At 34.0% G+C, this 14,641-nt stretch overlaps 1 protein-coding gene across 2 annotated transcripts in view; it reads left to right on the forward strand.

Annotated features, from left to right (window-relative positions):
- Positions 1–14,641, forward strand: part of RAD50 (RAD50 double strand break repair protein) — an 81,949-nt gene that overhangs the window by 17,715 nt on the left and 49,593 nt on the right. For both annotated transcript variants that reach the window (XM_074290985.1, XM_074290986.1), the window contains exons 3-11: positions 852–1,003; positions 2,410–2,595; positions 2,784–2,988; positions 6,666–6,794; positions 7,067–7,232; positions 9,011–9,204; positions 9,486–9,692; positions 12,288–12,470; positions 12,921–13,078. In XM_074290985.1, the coding sequence (XP_074147086.1) occupies positions 852–1,003; positions 2,410–2,595; positions 2,784–2,988; positions 6,666–6,794; positions 7,067–7,232; positions 9,011–9,204; positions 9,486–9,692; positions 12,288–12,470; positions 12,921–13,078 (1,580 nt within the window). The remainder of the gene's footprint in view (positions 1–851; positions 1,004–2,409; positions 2,596–2,783; positions 2,989–6,665; positions 6,795–7,066; positions 7,233–9,010; positions 9,205–9,485; positions 9,693–12,287; positions 12,471–12,920; positions 13,079–14,641) is intronic.

Here is a 14,641-nt window from a genome sequence, read left to right on the forward strand (position 1 = left end):
TTTGCCCCAAGTCTAGGACTCTTTATCCTCATTAGAGATCATTTTTCTTAGATTTTCCTTAAAGATTTTGTGTCTATGTAATAACTTATTTTTTTTAATTCTTAATTTTAACAGTAAAGAAGTGAAATGCTTTATATTTACCTTAAAGCCTAATTTAACTTGTAATTCATTTATGTATCAATTATTTTTTGTGTTTTTTGGGGTTAGTAGTCTCTAGTCGATAAAAAGATTCTCTGCCTCTGGCCTCTAGGATGCTTTTTAGAGAAAACAAGCTTTTTGCTTTTGTGATACTTTTTGATCAGTTTTAACAAGTAACTATTTTAAAGCAAGATATTTTCTTGCTTTCACAGAGCAATAGCCATAATGCAAGAATTTCATGAGTTTAAGGGATTTGTAAGCAAAGTGCTCTGAAATTCAAGGGGTAAAAAATTCTTTATTTAAGATAAAGATTATGAAAAATCCTGAAAAGCATGAAAATCCTGAAACAACAAAGTGACACCAGGTAGGGAAGGATATATATTTAAATATTTGTAATTTGGGGAGAGCTAAAGCTGAACTATTCTTTCCTAATGTGCAACTTTAAATTGATTTTGTATCATTACAGTAAGTATTGGGGCAGCTATGTGGTACAATGGAAAGAGCACCAGCTCTGGAGTCAGGAGGACCTAAATTAAAATCTGTTCTCATAAACTTTACATTTACTAGATAGTTCTGTGACTTTGGGCAAGTCAATTAATCTGATTGCCTTGACAAAAACAAAAAACAAACAAACAAACAAAAAACCCAAGAAAATATAAAGAGTGAAATGGATTTTTTTTCTGAAAAATGATTTTCTTTGATTTGAATCAAAGGTTGCTCAAGAAACAGATGTTAAAGCTCAGATTCGTCTACAGTTTCGTGATGTCAATGGGGAACTTGTAGCTGTACAGAGGTCAATGGTGTGTACTCAGAAAAGTAAAAAGACAGAATTTAAAACCCTGGAAGGAGTCATTACTAGAACAAAGTAAGTTCTTGTCTCGTGTTCCATTTCCTTTTCCTTTTGTGTTCATAAGAATAATATTTTTTCCATTGCATAGGTTTGTGAATTTTGAGGTTTATTCTTCTGTGACATTCAGATATCATTTAATATATAACAATAGTAAACTGAGTGGTTCTTTTAAAGGCTTCTGTGGTTTAATACATAGAATAACAAATGCTGAATTGAAAAAAAATAAATCACAGGGGAATTGATTGGCAAGTGGCTGAGATTAGAAACAAGGTAAATAGGAAATTCAGTTAAAATCAACAGATATTGTTAGGCAGCCCAGTGCAGTGTCAGCCATGCTGAACTTGAATTCAGCAGGTTCTGGGAGTGAATCCTGCTTCAAACACAACATGTTACTTAACATCTGTGTGACTGTGGGAAAGTTCCTAATAATTTTTTTTACCATGGTTTCTTCATCTATTACAGATGTGGTTAGTAATAACATCTTACACAATTGTTATGAGGGTCAAGTAAGATCATGTATGTAAAGTGCTTTGCAAACCTTACATTGCTATGTTAGCTAGCATTTTTTCTTTATTGTGAGTAAGGCACTGAGTTAGGCATTAGGGTTACAAAGACAGACATAAAATATTCTTGAACTTAATTCTACCTGGGGTGGGGAGAGGGGAGGAAAGGGGAGGCAGGGAGTGGAGATACAATATATACATAAGTCAGTCAGTCAGCAAACATTTATTAAGCACCTACTATGTGCTAGGCACTGTGCTAAGTGTTAGGATGCACAAACAGGCAAAAGATAGCCCCTGCTTTCAAGGAGCTTACAATTTAATGGGAGAACCAACAAACAAATATGTACAAACAAGCTAGTTAAAGGATAAATAGGAAATAATTGAAAGAGAGAAAGCACAAGAATTAAGACAGGTTAGGGAAGGTCTTTCTGTAATAGATTTCAAGTGAGATTTCAAAGTCAGGAAAATCAGTAATCACAGTGGAGGGAGGGAGAGTGAAAGCATGAAGAACAGTCAGAGAAACTGCCTAGGCTCGAGAGATGGAGTTTTTGGTTATAAATGAGCAAGGAAATTGGTGTCATTGATTTCAAGAATGCATAGAGGGGAATAGAAGGTAAGAAGATGAGAAAGAATGAACAGGGCTAGTTACAGGGCTTTGAATATCTAACAAAGTTTTGTTTGCTTCTGGAGGTTTTAGGAAGCCACTGGAGTTTGTAGAGTACAGGAGTTATGTGATCAGACTTTAGCACTTTAGGAAAATCACTTTAATGACTGAATAGAGGTTGGATTAGTGAGAGAATTGAGGCAAGCAGATTCCCCAACAAATTATTACAATAATCCAGGCATGAGATGATGAGGGCTGTAATTTGTAACTCATTAAATAAATTTAAGATAATTTTTTCCCATCATCATCTATAGGCATGGTGAAAAGGTGAGCCTCAGCTCTAAGTGTGCAGAAATTGATCGAGAAATGATCAGTTCCCTTGGTGTTTCCAAAGCTGTGCTCAATAATGTAATTTTTTGCCACCAAGAAGATTCTAATTGGCCTTTAAGTGAAGGGAAGGCCCTGAAACAGAAATTTGATGAAATCTTCTCAGCAACAAGGTTTGTAACATTTTATAGCCCTTTATAATAAAATGCTTAGTTCCTTAGTTGATAATAAACAGATATTCATCTGTTTAATAATTTTGATAGCTTTTTAAAAATGTTTCAGATGATCCAGAGTTATGCATGTCTTAATTATTATAACAGAAAGATGTTAAAATAATGCTCTTTTTGTTTCTTTTTTTCAGGTATATTAAAGCTTTGGAGACACTTCGTTTAGTGCGTCAAAACCAAAGTGGGCGGGTAAAGGAATGTCAGACTGAACTAAAGTACCTGAAACAGAATAAGGAAAAAGCTTGTGAAATTCGAGATCAGATTGTCAGTAAGGAAGCTCAATTAGCATCTTCTAAGGAATTTGTCAAGTCCTATGATAATGAGCTTGGACCCCTGAAGGTAATCTACACTAGGGTAAAGCCTAAGTAGATGGATATGGTAGGCATCCAAATCCAATTGAACCAGCCTCTTTCATGAAGCTTTACTGCTTTAGCTCACAATAATCTCTTCTTTTTTCCTTCTGTGCTTTGACTTTCAAAGTGCCAAATCAGCATGATCTCATGTTTAGGTAGGGTTTTTTTGGGCCTCTTAATATTGTTTTTGTTAAAATTTCATATTTCTCTTGGCTTCAGATTGTTTCTTGCAGCATAGTAATATGCCACTGTATTCATATAATATAGTGCATTGCATCATTTCCTAATCATTGAGTACCTTGCCTGTCTACTAGGATACAATGTTAAAAATCCACCAAGGAGCATTTATTAAGTACTTGGTGCCAGTTGTCCAAAGACAGTCTTTGACTGTGCTGAGCTTGCATTTTGTGAATGAGACATCTTGTACATAAAGATGATATAAAGAATATCTACAAAATACTGTAAGATAAAGGCTGGGGAGAGGGGACCCAAGGTGGCTGAAATATCAGGAAAGATTTCACATAGAAGACATGGCTTGCTCAGAGATTTGAAAGAAGCAAGAATCAGTTTCTAAGAGCCAGAGTGAGGCTAGAGTGGGTTCTAGGCCAGGGCACAGGCGTGGAGATGGGAGGGAGAACAAGAAGGCTAATTTGACTTTACAGTGGAGTGTGGGAAGAATATGGGTTTCTGTATAAGATTGGAATGGTACATTGGTACCAAGTTGTGAAGGACATTAAAAGCTAAATAGAAGTTTATATTTTATCCTAGAGATAATATGGAGCCATTCTATTTTAGTGAATAAGTAATATAGTCAAACCTACATTTTATGAAAATTACTTTGGCAGCTATATAGAAGATGAGATAGGTAGAGAGGTATTTGAGGTGAGGAAACTGATTAGGAACTCTTCTAGTTTAGTTAAAAGGTGATGAGAACTTTAACTAGGTTAGCGGCTGCATGAGATGTCAGAAGGGATATGGTTGGAGGAAATGCTGTGCAATTAGAAATGACAAGACTTGGGCAGTGATTATATATGGATGGGTTTTTATGACACTACTCTTTCCTAGCTCTTCTTCCTATCTTGATTACTCTGCCTTTTGCTGTTTGATCAACTGTATTATGCCTCCTGACTATGGGTATTCACCAAGATTCTGTACTAAATCTTCTCTTTCTCTCTTAGCCCCTCACTTTCTCTTGATCAGTTCCCATGAATTTAAGCAGATAACTCACAGTTCTACATATTCAGTTCTCTCTCAATCTTCAGCCTTACCTCATCACTTCCTTATTGTACATTTCAAATTGAATATTTCAAAGACATTACAGACTTAGCATGTGCAAACTAATCTCTACTCTTAAATCTTCCTCTCTTTCAAATTTCCTTATTTCTGTCAAAGATATCATATCCTTCTAGTCTCCCAAGTTCATAATCTTAGCATTATCTTTTGTCTCATATGTCTATTAGTTGCTAAATCTTTGTATTTCTACCTTCATATTATCTCTCACATCTGTCTCCCTCTCTCTATTTTATACATTTTGCATCTTAATTCAGGCTCTCCGTATCTCTCTCTTATAGTATTATGATAACATTGATCTTGTGCCTCGAGTCTCTTAGTGTTCCAATTCATCCTACAAATTTGCTGCCAAAATTTTCTTAAAATGGAGATCAGACCATATGACTCCCTTACTTAACCAACTTCAGTGGCTTTCTATTGCCTTTAGGATAAAATCTTAGCTTTATTTGACTTTTAAAGTCCTTTATAAACTCATAACCTCATAAGACAGTACTCCGGTCCTTCCAAATTGGCCTTTTCTTTTTCCTCACACAAATTTCTCTATCTAATGTCTTTATTTGTTAATACTGGTTCATTCCATCCCTGGAATCTATTCTTCCTACTTTCCTTTCATAGAGTTTATCTTTTTTCTTTAAGATATAATTCCAATATCACTTTCTGCATGAAATCTTTATTACTTCCTTCTACTCTGTCTCTCCCAAACCACCTTGAATTTAACTTTGTCTTAGTATTTATTAACTTATTATTTATGTTTTATATATATTTTCATGTACTTGTATCCCCATTGCCTAGCACATGGCACATAAGTATTTTTATAAATATCTAGTGATTGCTTTATGAACTTGGGTGAACTATGGTAATGAGTTTTAACATAAGCAGAAAAATTCAGGAGAGGGGTGCAAAATTATCCCATCTTACACATATTGAGTTTGAGGTGTGTCTTCGTTTGATTTGTCCAACAGGGAGTTGGAGATGCATAACTGGAGATCAGAAGAGAGGCTAGAGATAGATAATATCTAATTTGAGGAATCATCTGTATAGATATGATAACTAAATCCATGGGAAGCAATAAGGTATATGTAAGACTATAAAGAAAGAATAGAAGAGGATCAGGAACAGCTTTGGGATTATATTCATAGTGTGGAAGAAGAATCAGGAAAAGTCATTGCCTTGGTAGGAAAACCAAGAAAAAGCAATGACATGAAAACCCATAGAGGAGAGAGAATATGCAAAAGTAAGGGTGTTCAGCCATCACTTATGCTGCTTAGATGTCCAGAAGGATGAGGATTAAGGAAATATATCAGATTTGTCAATGAAGTCGTGGTGACTAGGGAATGATGTACTTTTCTGTGTCACTATATCCCTGTATATATTGTTTACTTCTATTAAAATGTAAGCTTTTTGAGGATAGAGATTACATTTGTATTTGTGTCCTAAGCACTTATCATAGTGCTTGGCATATCATAGTATTTAATAAATACATTTTATTCATTCCTGAATGGAGTGCTTTGAGATAACTTAAATTTTTAACATTATTCTTTTGAAGAGTTCACAATATTTTGATAATCATTCTTATCCATTCATTTATTTACTTATTTGACAAATATAAAGAATTTACTCTTTACAAATCAAACCACTATTCTATAATCTTAGTAATTTGATTTGTAGTACATTAATTCAGCAAGTTAGACAAGTATAATATTTGCTTCATCTAATGATGTGTAGGAATATAATAATAGCTAGCATTTATATAATATATATAATGCCTACTATGTGCCAGGCACTGTGTTAAGCACTTCACAAATTTTTCATTTGATTCTCACAACTCTGTAAGGTAGATACTATTATTATCCCCAATGTACAAATGAGGAAATTGAGTCAAACCAGACATTAAATGACTTGCCCAAGGTCACACAGCTAGTATCTGAAAAGCTGGATTTCAGTTCAGATCTTTCTGCTTCCAGGCTTTGTGCTTTCTTCACTGTATACCACCTGTCTGCCCCCATCCTTTCATTTCATCTGTTCTCTCTTGATTTCAGTCAAAATAATTTTGAAATATGTTTTATGTGTTAAATTAATGCCCACATAGATTTCATTGTGTTTGTAAAAGATATTTCTCTCTTGGTTTTTCTTGAGTCTCTGTGCTGGACTAGAGATGTCTGTTGCTATTTTTTGTGGGGTATGTGAAAAGACTGATTTCCTTTGAAATTCCTGCTCCACCAAAGTAAAAATTTCCTACTATAGAAATATTTTTTGCTATTCTTAAATGCATTGTGTTAGTTAAATTAAGTTCTATGAGCATTTAAAATGTTTTAAATGAATAAATTAAGCTATGGTGAGTTTCATATATGAAAAGTCTTATTTCATTTTCAGATTCATCTAAAAGAAATTGAACAGAATCTTTCTAAAATAGTTAGGCTTGACAATGACATTAAAGCTCTGGAAAGTAGAAAGAAGCAAATGGAAAAGGACAACAGTGAATTAGAAGAGAAAATGGAAAAGGTTTGTGTTGAAATTTTTATTCTGCCTTAGAATATAAGTTTTGTAAACAAGGTTATTCTGTTAAAACATGTCATTGTTTTATTCTTTTTGAAACATAATTATTTTGATGTTGGGTTTTTGTTTTTTTTTTTTGTATAGATAATAAAATTTGGAGCTTTAGATTTTTCCCCTCTTTATATAATGGGCTATGTACACAAATAACTGCTAGTTAAAATAATATTAATGTCCCCTTACATTTTTATTTTAAAACTATTTATTCTGATTTTGCCTAGGTATTTCAGGGGACTGATGAACAGCTAAATGATATGTACCACAATCACCAGAGAACAGTACGAGAAAAGGAAAGGAGACTGATTGATTCTCAGCGAGAGCTGGACAGAACACATAAAGAATATAAGCTGCTGAATCATGAAAAATCAGAACTGCTTGTGGAACAGGGTAGAATGGACTATTTGAGCTTTATTCATTGCAAGAGTCAGTGTATTTAGGGTGAATAGGTGTTATTACTACAGAAATACTATGGGGGAAGAGATAGAATACTAGACCTTTATCCAGTATTGGGTTCAGATCATTATTCTCATATCTCCTACTCATGTGACCTAAGATGGGTCATTTAACCTTTCTAAACTCTAGGCAACTCTCTAAACTAGGTGTTCTTTACTTTTTTTTGTGTCTCAAGGACCATTTTGGCAGTCTGATGCAGCCTAAAGACTCTTTAGAATATGCTTTTAGGTACATAAAATACTTATGATTACAAAGTAACCAAATTATATTGACATTTGGTTATAGAAAAAAAAATTAATCCATCTTTATAGGCCTTATGCTAAGCATCTCTTTTTTAAGATTTATAGACATTTTAGTGTATATAGGGTTGTAGTCTGTGTTGGTGGAGGGGGTTCCCTTTCCATCCTGGTGAACTCATGTAATCACATATTCTTGATGAAATTACAATTGATGCACAGTTGATTAACACACATCACGGGAATTAAAAAATATTTTAGGGGAGTACAACCACTATTTGACAATTTAAGATCAGGAGACTATATTTAAAAATAATAGCAATACAATTGTACATTAAAATCACTTCTTAATTATGTTAACACAGAAAAATAATGTTAATATAATAACTGTGCTATGAAGCACTTGCCAGGTTGCTTAATGGAAAATAATTAAGAAACATTTAGGAAATCTTAAGTAGTATGCTTTTCCTTAAGAATATGCTTCTAAAGCATGTAGGTCAAAATATGATACTTTGCAAAGGTCTGTGATTTAGATGATAAGAATTCCCTTTACTGAACCAAACCCTAACATGTCATAGACTTTAGGACATAATTTATGGAGATTTACTTGAAATATATAGATTTTAAGTAATATGCTCATGGTCATTCTAGCTAATAAGTGTCAGAAATGACAAATGAAATCAAATTCTGATTTACTTCAGGTCTTCCTGGCCCAGCACTCTCTCCACTATAGTACCCTACCTCTGAATGATGGTTGTAAAATATTTTTTATCTTCTAAAAGTTTTGAAACACACTAAAAAAAAAAAACTTTCAATAGTATTTTATTTTCCAAATACATGTAAAGATAGTTTTCAATATTTGTTTTTTAAGACTTTGTATTTCATATTTTTCTCCCTCTCTCCTTTGCCTCCTTCCTCCCCAAGACAGCAAGTAATCTGATATAGATTAATTATGTAACATACAGTCTTGAAAAGCACTGTCTGTGCATTTTCCCATAATATCATGTATTTTTTGAATCAAATGTTAAAAATTAGACTAACTTAGCCATTCTAATCAAGACAGTGATTCAAGTTGGTTCCAAAGGCTTTATGATGACTTTTGATGAAAAATGCTATCTACTTCTAGAGAAAGAACTAATGGAGTCTGAAGGCAGATTGAAGCACGCTTTTAAGTTTCTATATGTTTGGGTCTTTGGAGGGTTTCTTTTGGTTCATGTTTTCTTTTGCAACATGGATAATACGGAAATATATTTTGCATGACTGCACATATATAATCTATATCAAATTGCCTGTCTGCTCCAGGAAGGGATAAGAGAAGGAGGGAGGGAAAGAATTTGGAACTCAACTTTTTAAACAAAATGAATGTTAAAAAAAGTTTTTTTACATGTAATTGGAAAGAAGAGGATATTAAAAGAAATCAAGATTTTAAATCTTAATTTTGTATAAATTAATGATTCTTGTACATTTTTTGTAAAGGTCGTCTCCAACTACAAGCTGATCGCCATCAACATAACATCCGAACTAGAGATTCATTAATACAGTCTTTGGCAACAGATTTAGAATTAGATGGGTTTGAGCGAGCACCATTTAATGAAAGGCAAATTAAAAATTTTCAGAAGCTTGTGAAGGACATAGAAGAAAGAGAAACAGAAGCTAATAGGCGAATGATGGTAAACATTTTGTAATATGTTAGTCTGTGGTATTTTTGCATCTGTTTGCATTATTTGAGTTTAAGTATTAATCTTTAATTAGCATTTTATGTGAGATCTTAAGGTAATATGTATCTTGAAATATTTTAAATCATTTCCTGAGGTATACATTAAAATAACTTTTTTGTAAAGGGGAAAAAAGAGATTGAAACCTTAATATTTTAATAGTCATAAATGAATTTCCTTTATATATCTAAGTACACAATGACCAAATTGTTAATTTTTTTTTTATTTGTATTTAGAATGACTTTGCAGGAAAAGAAAGTATGAAACAAAAACAGATAGATGAAATAAGGGATAAGAAAACTGGCCTGGAAAGAATAGTTGAACTGAAATTAGAAATTCAAAGTAAGAAACAGACTGAACTGAAAAATGTAAAATATGAACTACAAGAATTAGAGGGATCTTCGGACAGAATTCTTGAACTGGACCAGGAACTTGGAAAAACCGTAAGCTATTTGTCTTAAGAAATTGTAATTAAGAAATAGACCTATTGACTTAGTATTCTCCATGCTCAAATTTTATCACATTTATAGACCCTCAAAAAATGGTAATGTGGTAGACAACATAGAGCCCATCCAAATTGATAATGTAAAGAAGCATTAATTTGTATACCTTTATGGAAAATTTTCCTAGAGGCTCTTTACTCCCTCCCCCTGACTCTGCCACCTAGAGACATTTAGAGTAGCTGAAAAAAAGTTATTTCAGCCTTTGGTAATAGGCTTTTAGACGTTCTCATTGTTTTTCAATTTTTAAAACATCCAAATTCAGGCATATAGATTCAGATTGTTGGGAGATCATAGCTCCTTTTCCTCACATTTCTTTTAATTTGTTTGTATTTTTTAAATGGTTTTCATTTAGACTACCTATCTATATCTATCTTTTTTTTTTTTTCCCCTTTCAGGAAATAAGTATTCAGTATATTGTCCAAGGGAAGAGACAATTCTAATTGACCTTATATCCCAGTGGAGATAACAGATCCATACTTAAATCTACACTTAATAAATTTTAAGTGAATAAGTGTAGATAAATATAAAATAAATACAAGATAGTTTCAGGAGAAGAGCTTATTAGCAGCTGGTGGGAAAGAGATTAGAAAACTTTTATTTTAGCAAGTGATGCGTCAGTTGCATTTTGAAAGGAAGAGAAGGACTCTGTGTAGTAGAGTTTAGGAGAGAGTGAATTCCAGTTATGGTGGATGACCAGTATAAAGGCATGAAGACTGGAGGTTAAAGTATTGGCTGTGAGGTGGAAGAAAGCCAGTTTGCCTGCTTTACTAAGCACAGGCATAGGAGTAATAATGTCTAGTGAGGATAGAAAGATAGGTTACAGCCAATTTGTGAAGTATTTTAAAATCTAAATAGGAACTGATAGTTGATCCTGGAGGCAATAGGGAGCATTTGGAATTGATTTAGTAGAGGTGTCTTATAGAAGCAAATAATTAATGGAAGATAATATTGAGGTTATAAACCTGAAAGTCTGGAAGATGTCTTGAACAGAAATAATGAAGTTTGGAAAAAGAAGGGGGAAGATTCTGTTTCTGGGACATCCAATTTAGAATGTCCAGTGTGTAGTTAGAGATGTGGGACTGAAGCTCAGGAGAGGGACTGGGACTATGTATATGTAAAAAGAAAACTAGGAGGAAGTGGTATCCTGAAAAAGTCCAGCAAAGAGACACCATCCAAGAAGAGTGTGCCCAGTAGTCTTAAAAAAGATGAGCACTGAGAAAAGATCAGATTTGGTAATTCAGAGACTGTTAGTCAATTTGGACAGTAGTTTCAGTTCAGTGGAGATCTTAGAAGCCAGATTGCAAAAGGTTGAGAAGTGAGTAGGAAGGAAAGATAGTGAGGGAAGCACATATAGATAAGTTTTTTGTCTCAGAAAGGGAAGAGGGATGTAGGATGATAGCTTGAGGAGATGGTGGCATCTAGTGGGATTTTTTTTTTCATTTTAATAAATATAATAAATATATTTAATAAATAAATTTGATAGTATTTTATTTTTCTAATCACATGTAAAAGTAGTTTTCAACATTCATTTTTGTAAGGTTTTGAGTTCCAAACCTTCTTTTCTCACTTTTTTATCTACCCCCTCCCTAAGACAGCAAGCAATCTGATATAGGTTATACATGTACAATCATTTTAAATATATTTCTATATTTATCATGTTGGGAAAGAAAAATCCGAACAAAAGGGGAAAAAAATGCAAGAAAGGCAAAAACATAAAAGAGAAAATAGGATGCTTCCACATTAAGTCTCCATATCTCTCTTTCTGGATGCAAATGGAATTTTCTATCCCAAATCTATTGCAATTACTTTGCTTCACTGCATTGCTGTAGTACAGTAGCAAAAACACTGCTGGATCAAAGGGTTTGCAGAGTTTTTTTTGTTTGTTTGTTTGTTTGTTTTCCCTGAGGCTGGGGTTAAGTGACTTGCCCAGGGTCACACAGCTAGGAAGTGATCAGATTTGACTAGGGTCCTCCTGAATTCAAGGCTGGTGCTTTATCCACTGCGCCACCTAGCTGCCCGGGGTTTGCAGAGTTTTATAACCCTTTGGGCATAATCCCAAATTGCTTTCCAGAATGGTTGGATCAATCTAGTGAAGGTTTTTTTTTTTAGTCTTGGCATGTTTGAAGGTAGTGCAGAGGATGAAAATTTGAGATGATTGCTGATTCACAGGACAGAAAAGAAGTAGCATTAAGGAAACAAGAGAACAGGGTGATAAATGATGTCAAGAATTTTCTTTTTTCCCTCACTCCTTTTGGACTTATTGATTTTTTTTTTTCCTTAATAGTTATCTTTCTGGTGGGAATATTCATGAAATAATTGTCACTATAGCATACATGGTACATTCATGGTTTGGCCAGTTGCTCACATCCCATAAGTCAATAAGAAAGTCTCCTTAATTGTCATGGACTGTTGTATTTGATCAAATCTTGATAGTTTTGCCTCTTTTTTGGTACTCAGTAGCTTTCAAATGGACTTTTTGACTTCTTGTTGGTTGCTACTGCTCAGAAGGTAAATTTGCTATTTTTGTTTCCTTAGGAGCTTGAACTTGTCAAGGCAGAGGAAAACAATAACATAGCAGCACTGAAAGAAGAACTACCAACACTACTGCGAGAGAAGGGAGATCTGGACAGAAGTCTTCGTAAATTAGATCAGGAAATGGAACAATTAAACCACCACACCATGACAAGAACCCAAATGGAAATGCTGACCAGAGACAAAGTATTGTATCTTAATTCTAGTAATACTAGAATTCTAGTAATATTAGTAATACTAAGGTGCTGAAATTTTCATTTTGCATTAGTATCTGATGAGACAGTGTTTGGTAGCAGATAGAGGGATGGCATCAAACAAATACCTGGGTTCACATCCCACTTCTGACAAATACTGGCAATGTGACCTGTGATCCTGGGGAAAACAAAACTCAGGGGCAAAACTCTGCCTCAGGGGTGCCACTCTTGGGAGATTATGAGCTGCATAGATGTTTACCTATATTGGTAGCTGTAGTTTCCTCACTTTGGAATTCTCTAAACCAGTGAAATCACATGTCCAATTTCTGTTTACAAGTAACTGAGTCAGTGATAATTATATTTGGTATCATAATTGACATATCAAAACTGTCATGCATTTCCATTAAAAAAAATAAATCTTTAAAAAAATTTTTCCTCGTAGGCTGACAAAGATGAACAAATAAGAAAAATAAAATCTAGACATAATGATGAATTAACGTCATTGTTAGGCTATTTTCCCAACAAAAAGCAACTTGAAGACTGGCTTCATAGTAAATCTAAAGAAATTAATCAGACACGGGACAGACTTGCCAAATTTAAGTAAGTATTTATTCATTTGATAATGTAGGAGTTGTTTCTTTTCTATACTAGACCAGTTTTTAAAAATTGTTCCTAAAATCAGTTATTGCCGCAAAGTGGCATATTTTAATAGTTGGCATCCTGCATCTTAATATTTGCCAAGTACTTGAGGGGCATTCTTTTGTTTTATCCTCATGACAATTCTAAGAGGTAGGCACTTATCCCTACTTTAGAGATGGTAGTTGATGAGTGACTTGCCTAGGATCACATAGCGAGTATCTGTGGCAATATTTGAACCTAACTTTACCTGACATAGTTCAGCATCTCCTCACTATACCATGTTGACTCTTATTTTGACTTATTCAATGGAATATTTTTGTTGTATGTACTCATGTTTTGAGAAGCAGGCAGCATAGTGAGATGGATAGAGAAGGCAGAGCTGTCCTTTAGGCTCTGTCTCTGAGATAGAATGGCTATGTGATCCAGGGCAAATTCTTTAATGTTTCAGTGCTAAAGGCAAGTCTCTTAAAGATTATATATTGCCAAAAAAGTGCCATCCTGCATTGATAGGAGTTTCCTTACTTGGAAGATTCCTTTATCAATGAAATTTATCTCTCTATGCTTGTTTATCTATTTATATATCTATATAAATATATGGAGTTGCATAAGGCAGAGTTATAAATAGCGATGGTTTGTTCTTTTTTCCCTTTAAAATCTTATATAGCTGTTTAGGAGACAGACATTCAGATTGATAATATTTTTATTATTAGTTTTTGTGATGTTCATAACGGATTTTTTTAAATAAATGTTCTATATTATGATATGTATGGGTAAGTAGTCCCTCATGAATTAAGAAAACATTGTTATGATAGGCTATTGATATATTTTTTGTTATATCTAGCCTGAAAACCTAAATAGGTTTCAAGGGCCCCAAGAACTAAGGACCTCAGACTCTTTCAAGGCTTCACATACTGAGGATGTAGATCAGGGGTTCTCAAACTACAGCCCATGGGCTAGATGCAGCCCGCTGAGGATGTTTATGCGGCCTGCCGGGTTATGGCAAATGGGTTGAGGGGCGGAGACAGAGTGTGAGTTTCTGTTTTTACTATCGTCCAGCCCTCGAACAGTCTGAGGGGCAGTGAACTGGCCCCCTATTTAAAAAGTTTGAGGACCACTGATAGAGTTTCTTTCCTCTCCACTGCCTTCTTGACACTTTGAGGATTCTACCTCTGTCTCAAGGAAAACAAAATTACTTACCTCAGGATAACTAGGCTCCAGCAGTCTCTTAGACTTCTTTTTTTTCCTAGTTTTTTTTTTTTTTTTTTAATGGCTTTTTATTTACAAGATATATATATGCATGGGTAATTTTTCAGCATTGACAGCTGCAAAACCTTTTGTTCCAATTTTTCCCCTCCTTCCCCCATCCCTTCCCCCAGATGGCAGGTAGACCAATACATGTTAAATATGTTAAAGTATATGTTAAATACAATATATGTATACATGTCCATACAGTTATTTTGCTGTACAAAAAGAATCAGACTTTGAAATAGTGTACAAATAATCTGTAAAGGAAATAAAAAATGC

Source organism: Sminthopsis crassicaudata, chromosome 2 (genome assembly GCF_048593235.1).
Source record: "Sminthopsis crassicaudata isolate SCR6 chromosome 2, ASM4859323v1, whole genome shotgun sequence".
NCBI lineage: Eukaryota > Metazoa > Chordata > Mammalia > Dasyuromorphia > Dasyuridae > Sminthopsis > Sminthopsis crassicaudata.